The sequence below is a fragment of the Pelophylax lessonae genome (assembly GCF_965119305.1).
Source record: "Pelophylax lessonae genome assembly, chromosome: 10".
Classification (NCBI taxonomy): Eukaryota; Metazoa; Chordata; class Amphibia; order Anura; family Ranidae; genus Pelophylax; species Pelophylax lessonae.
The window spans coordinates 237490425-237510754 of NC_138777.1; the positions used below are offsets into that span (position 1 = coordinate 237490425).

Here is a 20330-nt window from a genome sequence, read left to right on the forward strand (position 1 = left end):
TATTAATAGCCTTAGACCCCCCAAAAAAAATCTTTTACTTTCTTTATAGTATTTTATTGAATAATTTAAAGATCTGAAATCAAAAAATTTTACACGGTACATTCCTGAACAGATATAAACACCCATGGTGACCTGATTATAGTCACTGTAGCTTTCTATCTTATTCACAATGTTAGATTTTTTAAATTATTATTATTGCTGTGGGTTTCCTTCTACCTCTATGTGTGGCGCACTGTCCACCCTAGACTTCCCTTGTAATGTCCTTACTCGAGAGCCACAAAACTCTGCACCTTTCTGTTGAGCCGAGACGCCAACAGATCCACCTGGGGGGTGCCCCACCGGAGACAGCCAATGAAACACCTCCGGATGAAGGGACCACTCCCCTGGGTCCAACCCCTGCTGACTGAGGTTATCCACCTGCCAGTTTTCCAGCCCCGGGAAGGTGTATGGCGGAAAGGGCTGGAACGAGCCTCCATCTGCATCCTCCATCTTCAGGGTCCTAGGCTAAGATACAAAAAAAAGGTGCTGATTGTCAGTCACAGACGTGGAGGAATCATCCTCACTATCAGAGGATTTCAGGCGCGTGGTTGAAGACCCAGCAGGGTGACCCACGTCCACGGCGGCCGAATCAGCATCTGATGAGAGAGATGAGGCAGGGGAAGGCACCTCCACCCAGGACACAAACGACTCCAGGACCACCGTCAATGCATCGATGGATGGTTGGGATCTGGAGGGCCCCGCAGCCTCAGAGGGGGGGGGGGGGTCAGGTGGGGAGATGTGCTCCAAAAGACTCCATGAGTCACCAGGGGGACCCCACAAAAAGTGTAAAACACTGCAAAGGGACAGCCCCTACCGCGCTGGCAGCACCACCCGCTCACCATGCACAAGCACTAAGCAATCCTAAGCAGACAGGGAGAGAACTCCACCAGACTCATCACCCAGCAGAAACAGGCACCTGCAGCCAGCAGGAGAGTCTGCACTCCACGTGCGGGAAATGAAAAGATCCAGGAGTCAGCACCAGGGGATGAGGAGGGGCTCCCACCACCGAAATCGATGCCCACAGGGCTCCACTGTCATGGCCGTTGCTATTTTCAATGGCAAACCACCGCAAAATGGCCGCCAGACTACACAAACATGGCCGCCATGCATAGAAACACACAGGCTACAGCAAAATGGCGACCATGCACAGCACCAGGAGGAATCCCTTGGCCTCAATGACAGACCCGGGCAGAACAGAGGGCCATGGAAGGAGTCCCCACCAGGTACAACCTCCCCCCCACACAGCCGATCTTCTGGTCGGCGGCGTCCCACCCCCCCTCCCGGCCCCCATCATCAGCACAGTGCCCTGCTCCCACCCCAGGTGGAGGACCAGGCCACCAACACAACCCCAGCATAACTGGAGGGTGGGGTAGGATGGAGGACAGATGAAAAGGGGGGTGCCTGAATGGAAGGAGGGTAACCCGGGGGTCTGACCGTCCCAAGGAGGGGCCCACGTCCACCCCAAAACCCTTTAGGGGGAGGGGGGGCAGCTACTCACCATACCAGGAACTGGGCAGGCACAAATCCAAACAGAACCTCCTCTCCATCGAAATGGGAGGGCTGTCAGCCAGGAAGAACGCTGTGACTCATGCCGAGACCCAGTGGTATGCGACCTTGTGAGGAGTTTAACTTGAAGGCCAGCCTTGGTCCAGTGGGGCTATGTCGCGGCCAACCTAGCACAGAGCTGAAGTCTTCGCACGCTCACTGGCCAGACTGGGGTGATTACCAGATCTAGATTATCCAGCCCGTTACAAAGTCCAGCAGTTAAATGTAGATCTTACAGGAAAAAAACAGGAGAAAAAAATTTCTATCTATCTAAAAAGAATTTGCCAGGACCAGAGATCCCAGCAAGGAATGAGGTCCTTACTCCTGACTAGGCAGAACAAAAACTGAGTACCTATAGCAGAGAAAGGGAGTATACCTCCTGGGACCGCCCATAGGCATAGCCAGATTCTTTTTCTGCCTAGTGTCCTACTCCTGTAGGGGACAGTATAACCCAATGGTTATGAAGATCAGAAGCTGTGTCCAATGAATGAAAGAGAAAATACTTGAATATAAACCTGTGGTTAAAAGTACTAAGGTGGGGGGATCCTCCTAAATCCCCCCTCTATATATCCTTCTATGGAGAGATAGAGGGTAGTAGGTTGGAGTGTTTAAACCTGTGGTCACTCTACAGCAGGGGTCTCCAAACTGCGGCCCGCGGGCCAGATTGGCCCTTTGCTTGCTTTTATCTGCTATTCCTTCCACTGACACCAGAGATGGGGAACTAATTCTCCCACTGACACCAAGCCTATGGTATTGTTTGCTCCCACCAATGCCAGGGCATTTTTCTACTCCTACTGGCCACAGCCCGGCTCCCCCTAACATTCGGAAGGCAGTTAGCTGGCCCTTTGCTATGAAAGTTTGAGACCCCCTGCACTACAGAGATCCTCCAGGTTCTACATACAAGAATGACTAGCTACAAAAAAAGGAAATGTCTCTGCTGGACGTGTCCTTTGAATTTAACTTTCACCAAAATCTTTTTATCCAGTATATGCGATTTAGGATTTACTTTTTTGCAAACAAACATTGTTGTGCATCCTGTCCCTGTCACGGCAGCTTGACTGCCACGTCTCATTGACTCTGCTGACCAGTGTCCTGTGACTGCGACTCTGAACAATGGATGGGAGGGTCAGTGAAATGCCGTCACAAAACCATTTACAGAATAACAGACAAAAAAAAAAAACAAGAAGAGAAAAGTCTGGAGAATATATATATATATATATATATATATATATATATATATATATATATATATATATATTAGAGCTGCACGATTCTGGCCAAAATGAGAATCACGATTTTTTTGCTTGGAATAAAGATCACGATTCTCTCACGATTCTCTGTGTAACATGTTTTACATTATAAAAAAAATTGGGATAACTTGACGGTTTTGTTTTATTTTTTTATTCATTAAAGTGTATTAATTGCGTTTGAAAGACTGCTGCGCAAATACAGTGTGACATAAAAATTTACAACAATCACCATTTTATTCTGCAGGGTCTCTGCTAAAAAAAAAAAAAAAATATATATATAAATGTTTGGGGGTTCTAACTACTTTTCTAGGAAAAATAAACTGATTTAACTTGCAAGCAACAAGTGTAGGAAAAAGATCCAGTCTTTAAGAGGTTAAACTTCCTTCCTCCGGCAGAGGGAAAGAAAAGATACAATGTAATCATTTGTGTTTACAGTTCAGTGGGAGACTAAGGCTCGGTTCACATTTATGCGATGCGGGAAGGCTGCGAATTCGCAGCCTGTTCCCGCATCGCACACGCACCCCCGGCAGTTCACACTGCCATATGCGATATGCTGGGGGTGTCAATGTAATCTTAACGACACCCCCAGTTTGATCGCATATCGCAGTGCGATCGTGCAGTTCGCACAGGAGCGGATCGCACAAGTGTGAACCGCTGTGCGATCCGATCCTGATGCGGCTGCAAAAATGCCTCCTGTGCGTGTTTGCTCCGGGTGCGATGCGAATTTAGCCATACAAACTGTATGGCTAAACTCGCACCGCACAGCTGATCGCATGTAATGTCGGAGCAGTGCGCTTCGATATTACATGCGAACCCGGCACTCGCACAAATGTGAACCGGGGCTAATGCTGATAGGCTTTTTTTTTTTTTTTGACAGCTGCTCCCTCACAGCTATGTATAGAATCGAGCAAGTGTCATGTTAAGATCGTCAGGGGGAGTGAATCGCGATCTCGATTCTGTTACGATTAATCGTGCAGCTCTAATTATATATATATATATATATATATATATATATATATATACACATACATACATACATACATACATACACACACACACACACACACACACACACACACACACATACATACATATATATATATATATATATATATATATATATATATATATATATATATATATATAGTAAAACTATCACTGTTTTGGTTAAATTCCATTTTAGTTTTTTTCCTGTTTAAAGAACACAATCTTTGTTTTACAAATAAAAATGTAGGATATGACAAAGGATTCCCAGAGCACCATCAGATAAAAAATGGAAGTGGGTATCTGCTTTACGGCTCCCTTTAAATGAAACTCTGAACTATACAGGAAGGATGAGTAACTGCTTGTTGAGTCATCCAGTTCAGCAAGTTAAATGCAACCAGAATGATTAAGCCTCTAAACAGGGATATAGCAATACTATATAAAAAGGTGCTTAATTAAAGCTGTTCTAAAGCTTCTGCATTAAGGTAAAAACCTTTTTGGAATCAGGATCCCCTCAGCCCCCCCCCCCCACCCCCCTTATACTTATCCAAGTCCGATCTCAATTCAGCGTTGTGCAAGGGAGTGGCGGCTCCCTCCCTCCTCACATGGCAGTGATAGCAGCTGTCAATCAAATCCTATAACGAGGGAGCAGGGGGCAGGAAAAAGCTCTGCTATTGTGTCCATGAATGCAGACAGCAGGGCTCAGGAGCGAGCCTGCACAAATAGCCCCCTTAGCAAGCGGCTTGGCCAGGAGTGCTGGCGGGGGACCCAAGAGGAGGAATGGGGCTGCTTTGTGCAAAATCATTACAGAGCAGATTTTTTTTTTTGCATGCCCTAGGAGGCTCCACCTCCTAGGGCATGCAAAATATTAAAATGCAATGTTTTATTTAATCACTAAAAAAAAAAATTAAAAATAGTTTCAAAAAAGCAACAGATTCCCTACATGTTGTTTCATTTTGCTTCCTACTTTGTATAATATTGCAGAAGTTCAATCCTCAGAACGGCATCACGTCCATATTATCTTTCACATCTATACCCACAATGCTGGAGTGAATGAATCTGCGGTCTTCTGTCTGAGCTTTTGTAAGCTTCAGAACCGCTTTTCCCTCCATTCAAGTCAATGGGAATGCTGAAGCAGCTTAGGAGGTCAAACTGCAGGTCAGATGCACCTCCGAAGCAGCTCAGAAGAATCTCAAACTGATCCCAATAATAAGATTCTTACAAATTTATAGTTTGCATAAAAAAAATAAACCAGTCAAGACTAAGATTAAAGTAAATGTAAATCCAAAATTAAAAAAATAAATAAATAAAAGGTTTATTCTTGTAATGGATTTGCACAAAGTGGCCCCAAACGCTCTTTTCTTGTGTCCCTCGCCTGAGCTTTTGGCTCCTCCTCTCTGGCGAGTGACTCCATAAGAAGTGGCTTCTTATTGAGGCATTTGTGCAGGCTCGCTCCCGAGCCCTGCTGCCTGCATCTATAGACACAGAAAGTGCAGCTTAGCCCCACCCCATCACTTGTTTTGATTGACAGCAGATGGAGCCAATGGCTCCTTCTGCCTCAGCAAAGCCAGTGAGACCCAGAAGTGAGGGGAGAGAGAAGATGCAGAATGGCACAGTGCTGGATCTAGTGATTGCTCGGGTATGTGCAAGGGAATGTGGGGGGGGGGGGGGCTACTACATAAACACTTTTTACCTAAAATAAGGAATCCCTAAGACTCTATAACCACTTTAATGCAGAAAAAAGGAATATGTGATGGTTTTCAGCGGATGAATTTGGGATTTGTGTCCTGCTTTTAGAGCGGGGGATGGAGGAATGATGTTTTACAAGCATGGCAGTAGAAGCAGAGGATTCTGGGAGTGTTACAATCACATTGCGATGCTTCATGGAAGATGCTTCTTGGTTCACTCGAACTAATTCTGCATTTTGTGCATGAAATAAAAACGATCATTGTGGCACAAAGTTGTCTCCAAGTTGCCATGGCAGCAAGAGAAGAGGCGGTGCCCTTTATTGCACAGTGCCCATCATATCCATGGATGTGGCCCAATCATTCGCTGGTCATCGCTTTGTTATCCTCTCCACATTTGGATCCAGTTCTAATAATCTTTTTGGTGGAGCTGGCGAGGCGGGCGTAGCTCTCCGGATTGTAGTCCACACGGGGTTTGTCCGGGGATAGAAGGGGTACCGCATCCTGGGCGGCTTGGAGGAGCAGAGGCGGGCGGCGCATGCTGTCTCCTTGTCTCAGGTTGTCGGGGAGGCTCTTTCTTTTGGTCTCAGGCAGCAGAAGGAGGCTGAGGACGGACAGGATACAGAAAGAGGAAAGGACTACATGGAACAGGAAGAAGCCGGATTTCTGCTGGAGGATGATGATGGGGAGGGCGGCTCGACCCAACATGCTGATTCCCAGGATCAAACCCAAGCCGGAACCCCTGAAAAGCAACAAGGAAAAAAAAATATATGATCTACAAACTCAGAAAAGAGGAGCAAATGTCAAAGATATAAAGTGGTTTTTAACAAGGGGGCCTCCAGATCCCGCCCCTCCCCCTATGAGAATGAGTATAGGGCACATTGTATCCCTATCATTCACCAAAAAAAGTGTAAAATTATTCCAAAGCAAACACACTTTTGCAAACTGGTACTGTCTAGTATTCCAATGTTTCTCTTCTCCCTCAGGTTTTCTCCATAACTTAGCTAATGAGACCCCAAAGCTGATGGAGAGAGGCAGGGGAAGGTCAAACAAGGATGATATGCAGGCAATTGACATCTTCCTTATCAACTGATGAGGTCATTGGTCATTAGGAGGTTGGCAGCTAGAAGGTTGTAATGGTGTACAATGAATCCTGTGGCTCTGTGTATGTAAAAGGCAGGACATATCCACCAATCGGCTTGCATACAAATTTAGGGCAATTTTAAGGCATTTTGCCAAGGCACCCCTGAAGAGACCTCCAACCACCCCAGGATCCCTGGGCACCTTGGTTGAAAGGCTGCACTAGGCCTCTGCACTGTTCTGTTTTGTTCTGCTCATTCAGTGACCCAAATTTCAGTTTACTAGAAAAAAATAATGGAAAGCTGAATTTTGATTGGCTGCTATAAGTTACAGACAGGCTCAGTGTGCCCTTAAGGGGCCAGGCTTCTTGTAATCTTATTGTGAAATTTCCTTCAGATCTGAGGGGGTCGGTGTCGGTGTTCTGGGGTAGGGCTGAGTGCACCCACAATAGCACATATAGGGGGGCGCAGTAGCAGTCTTGCTCACCGGATGACCGTTGGCAGCACCTCGCTGGCATAGAAGACGCTCAGCATCACCACAGCGTGGGCACAGAAGGAGCCAAGGACAGAGATAGCTAAAGAGGCTCCGGAGAAGAGATCTGCATGGGAGAAACAGAAGAGAGTCACAGAGCAATAGGTTATGTGAAGACATGATAAACATCTACAGTATCTCACAAAAGTAAGTACACCCCTCACATTCTATCTTTTCATGTGACAACACTGAAGAAATGACACTTTGCTACAATGTAAAGTAGTGAGTGTACAGCTTGTATAACAGTGTAAATTTACTGTCCCCTCAAAATAACTCAACACACAGCCATTAATGTCTAAACCGCTGGCAACAAAAGTGAGTACACCCCTAAGTGACAATGTCCAAATTGGGCCCAAAGTGTCAATATTTTGTGTGGCCACCATTATTTTCCAGCACTGCCTTAACCCTCTTGGGCATGGAGTTCACCAGAGCTTCACAGGTTGCCACTGGAGTCCTCTTCCACTCCTCCATGACGACATTACGGAGCTGGTGGATGTTAGAGACCTCACATACAATGGATATAAAAAGTCTACACATCCCTGGTAAAATGTCAGGTTTCTGTGATGTAAAAAATTTCAGAACTTTTTCCACCTTTATTGTGACCTATAAACTGGACAACAAACTGAAATCTTTTAGGTGGAGGGAAGTAAAAAAATAAAAATGTTTGCATAAGTGTGCACACCCTTAAAACAGTGCCATATTTTCTCCACTTGATTATGACTGTGTTCCCTGTGTTCCATGGGATATCTAATGCCTTGGAAATTCTTTTTTTCCCCTTCTCCTGACTGATACCTCCTAACACTGAGATCCCTCTGATACTTTGGAAGCTCTCTGAGGACCATGGCCTTTGCTGTAGGATGCCACTAAGAAAATGTCAGGAAAGACCTCCTAGAACAGCTGAACTTTATTTAGGGGTTAATCAGAGGCACTTTAATTGATGGCATGTGTTGTACTGACTCCTATTTTACATGAGTTTGAATGTGATTGCCTAATTCTGAACACAGCTACATCCCCAGTTATAAGAAGGTGTGCACACTTATGCAGCCACATTTTAGTTTTTTATTTTTACTGAGTTCTGCAAGTTATAGGTCACATTAAAAGGTGGAAAATTTTCTCAAATTATACATTTTTGCCTTCTTTATTTACATCACAGAAACCTGACATTTTAAGAGGGGTGTGTAGACTTTTTATATCCATTGTATGTAAAAAACAAAAGAAAGGAGAAACAGCAATACGGACTAAGTGTAGTAGTTTATTGGCTCTAAAAAAAATAAAGATAGTATGCACTCAGTGTGTGATCCAAAAAGCTGCATGTAATGCAGCTCCACCTGATGGCAGCCTTTCCCCAGCTCAAGCACTTCCTCATTCAGATAAGACTCCTGCCATTAACCAAAATGGCCACTATGGACTGCAGGGAGATCCCCAGGGCAGAAGCAGGGCACAAAAATGGCGTAATAACGTCTGAGATAACATGGCAACATGTTTCGGGGTGTTCCTGCCCCTTTCTCAAGTCCCGTGAGGCTTGAGAAAAGGGCAGGAACACCCAAAACATGTTGCAATGCCATCACACTATTCTGGTGCCCTGCTTCTGCCCCCTCTGATGATCTCTATGTAGTCCACAGCGGCCAATCTGGTTCCTGGCAAGAGGCTACATGAAAAGTGCTGGGACTGGGAAAAGGGTGGCAGCATGTGAACTGCATAACATGCTGCTTTGTGGAGCGCAGATTATATTGTTTTTACCTACACTTGTTGGTGGCGCTGTTTTTTTCCTTTGTCTTTTGCATTTATGTAAAGACACACGACAGCCAATCAGGACAGGAGAGTGACACTTACATTGTGTGAGTGCCAGGAGCAGCAGAGAGCAGAACCCAGTCAGTATGGTGCAGAGCAGGAGAACCGCACGGCGCCCCCAGTGGTTCACAGTGATACAGAGGAATATACAGGCCAGAGCCGCACTGCCAACCTGCAGGAAATACGGGATGGAGCCTCCCAGAACCATGAGGTTCTCAGCAAAGCACGGCCTGATACCACAGCCAATGAACCTGCAAACAGAGTAAGAGTAGGAGCGTTAATAGGGAATATTTCAGATTCTGCCGCAATTGGGGCGGACGGGCAGACGGGCAGACGGGCAGACGGGCACCCCCCCCCCCCCCCGACTCTTGAACTAACTGGAACCATTCTGATTGGTTCCAGATCATATGATTAGTGGGACAGCCAATCATTTTGGAGTACACCAAACAAACTACCTGGCTAAGCTGTCAAAACAAAATATAAAAAATGACATGCTTTCAAGGTGAAATATAATTTATAATTTTTGTCTATTTTACAGCTTATAAAACACAAAATGTAGCCAGGAATATCGCAATACATATACACACACACTATGTTTATATATGTATATATATATATATATATATATATATATATATATATATATATATATATACACACACACACACACACTTTATTATATTATATATATATATACACACACACACACTTTATTATATATATATATATATATATATATATATATATATATATATATATATATATATACACACACTGCAACTTTGAAGTAGTTTACCGGCGTTATGGCTGAAGATATCAACTAGTACAATTGACAATTGCGCGGTTGTGCAACACTGTACCCAAATAGAAAAAAAAAATCAGTTTCCCCCCCCCCACAAATAGAGATTTCTTTTGGTGGTATTTGATCATCTCTGCGATTTTTATTTTTGTGCTATAAACAAAACAAAAAAAGGAGCAACCATTCTGAAAAAAACAAAAAAACAAAAAAAAAAAAAAAAAAAAAACAGTATTTTTTACTTTCTTTTATAAAACCAATAAAAAAATTTTGAAAATCGAATTTTTTCATCATTGATTTTTTTCATCAATATGCATTTTGCTACATATTGTTGGTAAAAAAAAATCCCAATAAGTGTATATAGATTGGTTTGCACAAAAGTTATTGCATTTACAAACCAGGGGAAAGATTTATAGCATTTTTATTTATTTTATTTTACTAGTAATGGCGGCGATCAGCAATTTTTAGTGGGACTGCGACACTGCAGCAGACAAATCGGACACTTAAGCCCCGTACACACGTACCGATTGTCGGCCGTAAATATTCGGCAGACGACCGATCGGCCGATTGTAGGCTTGTTAGTATGATGCTTCCGACAGCCGACAGCGCATTTTGGGCCGAACAGAATCTGGCGTGCAAGCATTAAAATTTTTGTTGGCCAACACCAGAAAGGCAGATTGTTCGCCAGTCAGTACAGAATTCGGCCGACAGACAGCAGATTAGCAAGACTGGGCATGCTCAGAGAAGAAAAAAAGACAAGGAAAGTTAACCATCACATGACATCACTTCTGCAGTCGGCTGTTGTTGGCCGACAAAATTCGTGTGCAGTCTTTTGCAGTTTTCATCAGACACGACAGCCCTGGACAAAAGACGGCCAATCGTTCGGCCGACGATCAGTACGTGTGTACGGGGCTTTAGTGAGACTTTTGAGGGGAGCAGTGACATTACTACAGTAATCGGTGCTAACAATTTGCACTGTTACTGTGCTGACACTGGCAGGGAAGGGGTTAACACCTGGGGTGATCGAAGGGTTAAGTTTGTCCCTAGGCAGTGCTTTCTACCTGTGTGGGGGATGGACTCACTAAATAGTAGGAACACAGGATCCCTGTGTTCATCTATGACAGAATGGTGATCTGCCTCGTTTACATAGGCAGACTGCCGTTCTGTCTCTAAGGGCAGTGATCGCGGATGTCCGCCGGACCCACTGATTGGCTCCCCCTCTGGCTAATCAGCACATGCACGCGCATGCTCCCACTGGCGTTTCATGTAATAGAACCGACCTGCCGCAGTATATGTGCGGCGGCTGGTCGACAAGTGGTTAAGCCGGTGGATCACTTTTAGAAGCAGTGGGAGGGGTCATCTCCCCGGTGTTTCTTGGAATTACTGTTCTTACCGGCAAGCCCAGGAAACGATCTGACAGTTCAGTTTGCACAGCCGGCCATAGAGGTGAAGAGAGACCAGATTGTCTTTGATCACCTCTATGATCTAGAGCAGTGTTTCTCAACTCCGCTCCTCAGGACACACTAACAGGCCAGATTGTAAGTATTACCTTGGGGAGATGCAGACTAGAGTACTGCAATCACTGAGCAGCAAATGATATCACCTGTGATTGTAATTTAGTTATCTTGCAAACCTGGCCTGTTGGTTGGTCCTGAGGAGCGGAGTTGAGAAACACTGATCTAGAAGGACCGGAGTGATGTCACTTCCAGTCAAGGACAATTTTTTTTTTTTTTGTGCTTTTTTTGCTTTTAAAGGTCTTCTAGACCCCCACATCTCTCCATAAAGTAGAGCGCTCATCTCTTATTTTTATTGCAAGGGATGTTTACATTCTTTGTGATAAGAATAAAAAAAGATCCAAAAAAAAAAAAAAGCACTGCATACTAGCTCATTGTGAAATACTCCCCTTAGAACGAAGCCCCTATATATAATGTTTGGGGGTTTTCTACGAAAAAATACTGAGTTTTAATTGTAAACAGAATGTGCCAGTAAAGGCCTGGTCCATAAGTGGTTAAAGCGGAGTTCCCCTCAAAAGTGGAACTTCCGCTTTAGGTAGTCCTAACCCCCTGACATGCCACATTTGGCATGTCATTTGTTTTGGGGGGGGGGGGCGGGGAGCGGGTACCTAGTTTTGACAGGTACCCACTCCCACTTCCGCTCGGAGCGCCGCGGCTCCCTGAGCGGAAGTTCTCCTCTCCACCCCCCTCCCTGCAATCTTCTGGGACATGTCAGAGGTCCCAGTAGATTGCCGGCCAATCACGACGCGTAGCGCAACTCGCGCATGCGCAGTGCGTACCGGGCTGCGAATCTGCAAACTGTCACAGCCGGGTGCCCACACCAGTGATGCCGGCGCCGCAGAGCAGAGAGGGAGAAGAGCGAGGCTTCGGGCGGCCGCATCGCTGGACCGTTTTCCCCCCAAAAGTGGAACTTCTGCTTTAGGTAGTTCTAACCGCCTGACATGCCACATTTGGCATGTCATTTTTTTTGGGGGGGGAGCGGGTACCTAGTTTTGACATGTACCCGCTCCCACTTCCGCTCGGAGCGCCGCGGCGCCCTGAGCGGAAGTTTTCCTCTCCCCCTCCCTCCCTGCAATCTTCTGGGACATGTAAGAGGTCCCAGAAGATTGCCGGCCAATCACGACGCGTAGCGCAACTCGCACATGCGCAGTGCGTACCCGGCTGTGAATCCGCAAACTGTCAAAGCCGGGTGCCCACACCAGTGATGCCGGCACCGCAGAGCAGAGAGGGAGAGGGAGAAGAGCGAGGCTTCGGGCGGCCGCATCGCTGGACCGTTGGACAGGTGAGTGTGTGTTTAGGCTGGAACTCCGCTTTAATAGATCAGTGTACTGAACATAGCGTTGTGGTCGTTGCACGCATGGATCATCACTGATACAGAAATAAAAGGTGAAGAAGCCGCAAGTGTCTCAGATGTTTTTTTTTTGTCTTTTGAAAAAAGAAATAAAATAACAGCGTGTTGTGTCGCCTCCTAGGTCTGTTTTTGTTATGCAGCCACATGCTCAGTGGCAGGAAAACTTGACGCATGTATGGCCAGCATGATAAATATTTGTCTGCACATAAGAGAAGATCCCATGCGGAGGGAAGGGGTGAGATGAAGACTTACGTGGTGAATCCCAGAATCAGAGTATTCCGCCAAAGACGACGCGTCTTAAAGATGCTGCATATGCTGTAATACCGCGGCCGGGGAAACCCCTCCCATAGCGAGTCTATTTCTGTAAAAAAGACACAAATCAGAACTGTATTGGAACACCAATAAATATATTCGTTTGGCAGCCCCCTCTCTGGGCACGACCACCATATTGTATCACATGTGAGATGACGGCGGAGCTTCCTGCAGAGCGTTGCTCATTATCACCTCTGTGTTCCTAGAACAGAACATTGACTACGTCATGGGGAGGATTCTCCTAAAGAGAAATAGACTGTGGATTTTGCAAGTACAGCTGCACGCATTTTCCTTCGTAAGTGTTCACTTTGTAAAGAATACCCAATCAGATGCAAGGAAAAAAAAAAAAGGATTTTTGCTTGCACGTGATTGGATGATGGCAATCAACAGAGCTTTACCCCATTTACTAAGATCTGGGGAAAATGCAACTGCCAGGGTTTTTTTCAGCGGGAATGTGGGGGAACGCAGCTCCAGCACATCTAGCACTGAGTATGTGTAATGGCAGGGGGTGCTGGAGGGTCTACTGATGCTGGCTGCTGGCAAATCTATTGTTGCTGGTGGCTGTCTACTGCTCCTAAAGTGGATCTATTGTTACTAGGGGGGAGGGGGATTTTGTTGCTCGGGGTCTACTGCTGCAGGGGGGGGGGGATCCATTGTTACAGTGGGGTATCGGCAGCCAATATTCTTTTTTTTTTTTTAAGAATCGGCCACAAACTTTGCCGATATTTTCTTAAGGTAGGGTTGACTCCGGAGCTGTATGCTGTACAGAGCTGTGTGCTGTACAGAGCTGTGTGCTGTACAGAGCTGTGTGCTGTACCGAGCTGTGTGCTGTACCGAGCTGTGTGCTGTACCGAGCTGTGTGCTGTACCGAGCTGTGTGCTGTACCAAGCTGTGTGCTGTACGAAAGTGATGCTACTAAAGTAATTACAGCGCTGTGTGCTGTACCGAGCTGTGTGCTGTACCGAGCTGTGCTGTACGAAGGTGATGCTACTATAGTAATTACAGCGCTGTGTGCTGTACCGAGCCGTGTGTTGTACCGAGCCGTGTGCTGTACCGAGCTGTGTGCTTTACGAAGGTGATGCTACTATTGTAATTACAGCGCTGTATGCTGTACGGAGCTGTGTGCTGTACCGAGCTGTGTGCTGTACCGAGCTGTGTGCTGTACGAAGGTGATGCTACTAAAGTAATTACAGCGCTGTGTGCTGTACCGAGCCGTGTGCTGTACCGAGCTGTGTGCTTTACGAAGGTGATGCTACTATTGTAATTACAGCGCTGTATGCTGTACGGAGCTGTGTGCTGTACCGAGCTGTATGCTTTACGAAGGTGATGCTACTATAGTAATTACAGCGCTGTGTGCTGTACCGAGCCGTGTGCTGTACCGAGCTGTGTGCTGTACGAAGGTGATGCTACTAAAGTAAGTACAGTGCTGTGTGCTGTACCGAGCTGTGTGCTGTACCGAGCGGTGTGCTGTACGGAGCGGTGTGCTGTACGGAGCGGTGTGCTGTACGGAGCGGTGTGCTGTACGAAAGTGATGCTACTAAAGTAATTACAGCGCTGTGTGCTGTACCGAGCCGTGTGCTGTACCGAGCCGTGTGCTGTACCGAGCCGTGTGCTGTACCGAGCCGTGTGCTGTACCAAGCTGTATGCTTTACGAAGGTGATGCTACTATAGTAATTACAGCGATGTGTGCTGTACCGAGCTGTGTGCTGTACCGAGTTTATGCTGTACGGAGCTGTATGCTGTACGAAGGTGATGCTACTATAGTTATTACAGCGCTGTGTGCTGTACCGAGCTGTGTGCTGTACCGAGCTGTGTGCTGTACCGAGCTGTGTGCTGTACCGAGCTGTGTGCTGTACGAAGGTGATGCTACTATAGTTATTACAGCGCTGTATGCTGTACGGAGCTGTATGGAGCTGTGTGCTGTACCGAGCTGTGTGCTGTACCGAGCTGTACGGAGCTGTATGAAGGTGATGCTACAATAGTTATTACAGCGCTGACAGCAGCTGAATCACTTAGTGAAGGAAAGTGTTTTTGGGCCAGCCTGACTGAAACAATGTAAAAAAGTGAAAGGAAAGATGCAGTTTGGCTTTAACATGCTGGACAAATATATTCAGCATGACAGTGGGTGCTGCAGATCCATATCACAACCTGTAGGGGGCGCTAATACCTTGTATTATCTATTACCCTCGGAGCAAATAGTCATTACCTGAAAAAAGACTGTCCTGACCAGACATGTCCTCCCGCGTGTCCACTCCATTAGCTCTGGAGAACAGATACAGCTCCGCTTTCAACTGACTGACCTGTTGTGTAGCCAGGAGCCAGCGGGGGGATTCTGGGAAGAGCAACCTGCAGCTGTGCACAAAGAGAAAAAAGTGTTACCGGACAATTCTCTTCACATTAACAACACTCAATGAACTGATAATAATGCACTCCAGCCAGGTAACAGGACTCCAAGGTGGAGAACTATACCCCCCTTCTGCCTACATGTTTCGTCCCTCCTACTGACCCGGGCTTCCTCAGGGCATGTCTCGCCAGCAGGACAGTCCCATATGGAGAAACCAAACATCAACCGCATCCAAAAAGCATTCAAAGCGCTTCACATTTTCTACATTTTTTTGTTACAGTCTTATTCCAATATGGATTAAATTCATTATTTTCTTCAAAATTCTACAAACAATCCCCCATAATGACAACGTGAGAGAAGTTTGTTTGAAATCTTTGCAAATTTATTAAAAATAAAATAGGAAAAAAAAATCCCATGTACATAAGTATTCACACCCTTTGCCATGACACTCAGAATTGAGCTCAGGTGCATCCTGTTTCCACTGATCATCCTTGGGATGTTTCTACAACTTGATTGGAGTCCACCTGTGGTATAGAAGGTCCCCCATGAAGTCCAAGGAATTGTCTGTAGACCTCGGAGACAGGATTGTATGGAAGCACAGATTGGGGGAAGGGTACAGAAACATTTCTCCAGCATTGAAGGTCCCAATGAGCACAGTGGCCTCCATCATCAGTAAATGGGAGAAGTTTGGAACCACCAGGACTCTTCCTAGAACAGCCGCCCGGCCAAACTGAGCGATCAGGGAGGGGGTCCTTAGTCAGGGAGGTGACCAAGAACCCGATGGTCACTCTGACAGAGCTCCAGTGTTTCTCTGTGGAGAGAGGAGAACCTTCCAGAAGAACAACCATCTCTGCAGCACTCCACCAATCAGGCCTGTATGGGTGTGGCCAAACGGAAGCCACTCCTCAGTAAAAGTCACATGACAGCCCGCCTGGAGTTTACCAAAAGTCACCTGAAGGACTCTCAGACCATGAGAAACAAAATTCTCTGCTCTGATGAAACAAAGATTAAACTCTTTGGCCTGAATGGCAAATGTCATGTCTGGAGGAAACCAGGCACCGCTCATCACCTGGCCAATACCATCCCTACTGTGAAGCATGGTGGTGGCAGCATCATGCTGTGGGGATGTTTTTCAGTGGCAGGAACTGGGAGACTAGTCAGGATGGAGGGAAAGATGAATGCAGCAATGTACAGAGACATCCTTGATGAAAACCTTCTCCAGAGCGCTCTGGACCTCAGACTGGGGTGAAGGTTCATCTTCCAACAAGACAACGACCCTAAGCACACAGCCAAGATAACAAAGGAGTGGCTACGGGACAACTCTGTGAATGTCCTTGGGTGGCCCAGCCAGAGCCCAGACTTGAACCCGATTGAACATCTCTGGAGAGATCTGAAAATGGCTGTGCACCGACCCTCCCCCATCCAACCTGATGGAGCTTGAGAGGTCCTGCAAAGAAGAATGGGAGAGACTGCCCAAAAATAGGAGTGCCAAGCTTGTAGCATCATACTCAGAAATACTGGACACTGAAAATACAAAGCAAAAGAAGGGCGCACCAGCCTAGCGCATTATCCTCAGCAAGTTTATTTAGATAAAATTGTTTAAAATCAAATACTCACAAACAAACAAGAAGTTCAGGCACATCAATTCCATACACCTGCCTCCTACCAGAGGATCAACGTCTTTACTGGAAGCAGGGGGCTGACGCGTTTCGAGGCTGTGCCTCTTCCTCAGAGCCCCTGCTTCCAGTAAAGACGTTGATCCTCTGGTAGGAGGCAGGTGTATGGAATTGATGTGCCTGAACTTCTTGTTTGTTTGTGAGTATTTGATTTTAAACAATTTTATCTAAATAAACTTGCTGAGGATAATGCGCTAGGCTGGTGCGCCCTTCTTTTGCTTTGTATTTTCAGTGTCTGGTCGACCACCCTGGTCGTAAGGGGCAGCAAAGCCTAGCCATCATGGATGCCTAATACCAGTACGAGTTCCAGGATTGAGACAGCCTGAGGACCAGGTTCCGAGCGCAGGAAAGGGGGTGCTGTCCAGCACTTATCTTTTTCAGAAATACTGGAGGCTAGAATTGGTGTCAAAGTATTGGGCAAAGGGTGTGAATACTTATGTACATGGGATTATTTTTCCTTTTTTATTTTTAATAAATTTGCAAAGATTTCAAACTTCTTTCACGTTGTCATTATGGGGGATTGTTTGTAGAATTTTGAGGAAAATAATGAATGTAATCCATGTTGGAATAAAGCTGTAACATAACATGTGGAAGAAGTGAAGCGCTGTGAATACTTTCTGGATGCTCTGTAATAAATGCTGTTTTTAGATATAAAATGTGTTGTCTTTGGGGAAGTTTATGCACCTCTGAAATTCCTATTTTCTGCTTACTTTTGATTAACCTAGGATTGCTTCAGGAGGATTGTCACCGTCGCTGGTGGAACTGCAATCTCTGGTCACGTGATTCTCTGCAGACTTCTACTCTGAGGAACAGTAAAAATGCCAAAGTGTATGTTTTTACAAACTAGGGTGTAGAACAGGGTTGGAGATTAAAGTGTAAGTCCTACCAACATGTATTTTAGTTTTGGATAGAGTGCAGAGTGGTTGGACACAACGTCAGATTATATTGCTGTCCCTGTAGGGGCAACTCACATCACCTGGACAAACATCCGCAGGTAAGCAGATGAGGCTAAATCTCCCCCCGGTAGGGACACATGACAATACTTCATGTACAGTATCTCACGAAAGTAAGTACACCCCTCACATTTTTGTAAATATTTTATTCTACCTTTTCATGTGACAACACTGAAGAAATGACACTTTGCTACAATGTAAAGTAGTGAGTGTACAGCTTGTATAACAGTGTAAATTTGCTGTCCCCTCAAAATAACTCAACACACAGCCATTAATGTCTAAACCGCTGGCAACAAAAGTGAGTACACCCCTAAGTGACAATGTCCAAATTGGGCCCAATTAGCCATTTTCCCTCCCAGTGTCATGTGACTCGTTAGTGTTACAAGGTCTCAGGTGTGAATGGGGAGCAGGTGTGTTAAATTTGGTGTTATCGCTCTCACTCTCTCATACTGGTCACTGGAAGTTCAACATGGCACCTCATGGCAAAGAACTCTCTGAGGATCTGAAAAAAAAGAATTGTTGCTCTACATAAAGATGGCCTAGGCTATAAGAAGATTGCCAAGACCCTGAAACTGAGCTGCAGCACAGTGGTCAAGACCATACAGCGGTTTAACAGGACCGGTTCCACTCAGATCAGGCCTCACCATGGTCCACCAAAGAAGTGGAGTTCCCGTGCTCAGCGTCATATCCAGAGGTTATCTTTGGGAAATAGACGTATGAGTGCTGCCAGCATTGCTGCAGAGGTTGAAGGGGTGGGGGAGGGGTCAGCCTGTCAGTGCTCAGACCATACGCTGCACATTGCATCAAATTGGTCTGCATGGCTGTCATCCCAGAAGGAAGCCTCTTCTAAAGATGATGCACAAGAAAGCCTGCAAACAGTTTGCTGAAGACAAGCAGACTAAGGACATGGATTACTGGAACCATCTCCTGTGCTCTGATGAGACCAAGATAAACTTATTTGGTTCAGATGGTGTCAGGCGTGTGTGGGGGCAACCAGGTGAGGAGTACTAAGACAAGTGTGTCTTCCCTAAAGTCAAGCATGGTGGTGGGAGTGTCATGGTCTGGGGCTGCATGAGTGCTGCCGGCACTGGGGAGCTACAGTTCATTGAATGCCAACATGTACTGTGACATACTGAAGCAGAGCATGATCCCCTCCCTTCAGAGACTGGGCTGCAGGGCAGTATTCCAACCTAATAAGGACACCAAACACATCTCCAAGATGACCACTGCCTTGCTAAAGAAGCTGAGGGTAAAGGTGATGGACTGGCCAAGCATGTCTCCAGACCTAAACCCTATTGAGCATCTGTGGGGCATCCTCAAACAGAAGGTGGAGGAGCGCAAGGTCTCTAACATCCACCAGCTCTGTGATGTCATCATGGGGGAGGGGAAGAGGACTCCAGTGGCAACCTGTGAAGCTCTGGTGAACTCCATGCCCAAGAGGGTTAAGGCAGTGCTGGAAAATAATGGCGGCCACACAAAATATTGACACTTTGGGTCCAATTTGGACATTGTCACTTAGGGGTGTACTGACTTTTGTTGCCAGCGGTTTAGACATTAATGGCTGTGTGTTGAGTTATTTTGAGGGGACGGTAAATTTACACTGTTATACAAGCTGTACACTCACTACTTTACATTGTAGCAAAGTGTCATTTCTTCAGTGTTGTCACATGAAAAGATAGAATAAAAGATTTAGAAAAATGTGAGGGGTGTACTTACTTTTGTGAGATACTGTATGACTGGAAAAAGTTTCCTTATTACACCCATGAAGTAAATGTAAAATGAGGTGAATTTAGAACGCGGCGAATGCATGGATGTCAGTGAAGGTGGTTCTATCACATCTCTCTCTCTCTCTCCGCCATCACTGTGCATTGTCTGGGAGTGTTTGCCTGGAATGCATTTCATGGACTTCTTCAGTTACTTACCACCAATAGCTCATTAATAAGGCTAAAAGGCCAGTTATCGCCCCCTGCAGGATCCTCCAGTCACTACACAGAACAGCCAGGCCAGGCAGCAAGAGTTCTCCACTCAGCCAGAAGAAGCCGGCAATCATCGTTATCATAAGTCGGCGTCCCGGCAGGCAAAGCTCCAGCCCTGGGGAAGGGAGAATACATATTGAAGCAGGTAAATTACTGGAATAAAAGGGCCGTATAGGGAGGTCATTCAGTAAGGCCCCTTTCACACTTGTATGACTCCAAAGTTGTGGCGACTTTGGAGTGCAACTTTGATGCAACTTTGGATGGGGGCAACTTGGATACGACTTTGGCTTTGACCTCTGATAATGGAAAACTGCTGCACACAAGTTGCATTGTATAACATTCAGGTATGAATTTCATGAAACTTCTGAGGGTTAACATTGAAGTCTATGCCCCTCAAGTTGCATGAAAGTCAGACCAAAGTAGTGCATGGACTACTTTGAAGTTGCTGCAACTTTAAGTCGCACATATATGAATGGTTATCTTTGGAAAACATGGGGAACGAC

At 45.9% G+C, this 20330-nt stretch overlaps 1 protein-coding gene across 1 annotated transcript in view; it reads right to left on the reverse strand.

Moving 5' to 3' along the window:
* Positions 1-5533: 5533 nt before the first annotated feature.
* SLC22A31 (solute carrier family 22 member 31) overlaps positions 5534-20330 on the reverse strand; it is a 31063-nt gene continuing 16266 nt past the window's right edge. Inside the window, exons 4-9 of the mRNA XM_082269610.1 lie at positions 19774-19942; positions 15085-15230; positions 12819-12927; positions 8948-9156; positions 7070-7181; positions 5534-6245 (exon numbers count right to left, since the gene is read on the reverse strand). Of these exons, the coding sequence (XP_082125736.1) occupies positions 5864-6245; positions 7070-7181; positions 8948-9156; positions 12819-12927; positions 15085-15230; positions 19774-19942 (1127 nt within the window). The 3' untranslated portion in view covers positions 5534-5863. The remainder of the gene's footprint in view (positions 6246-7069; positions 7182-8947; positions 9157-12818; positions 12928-15084; positions 15231-19773; positions 19943-20330) is intronic.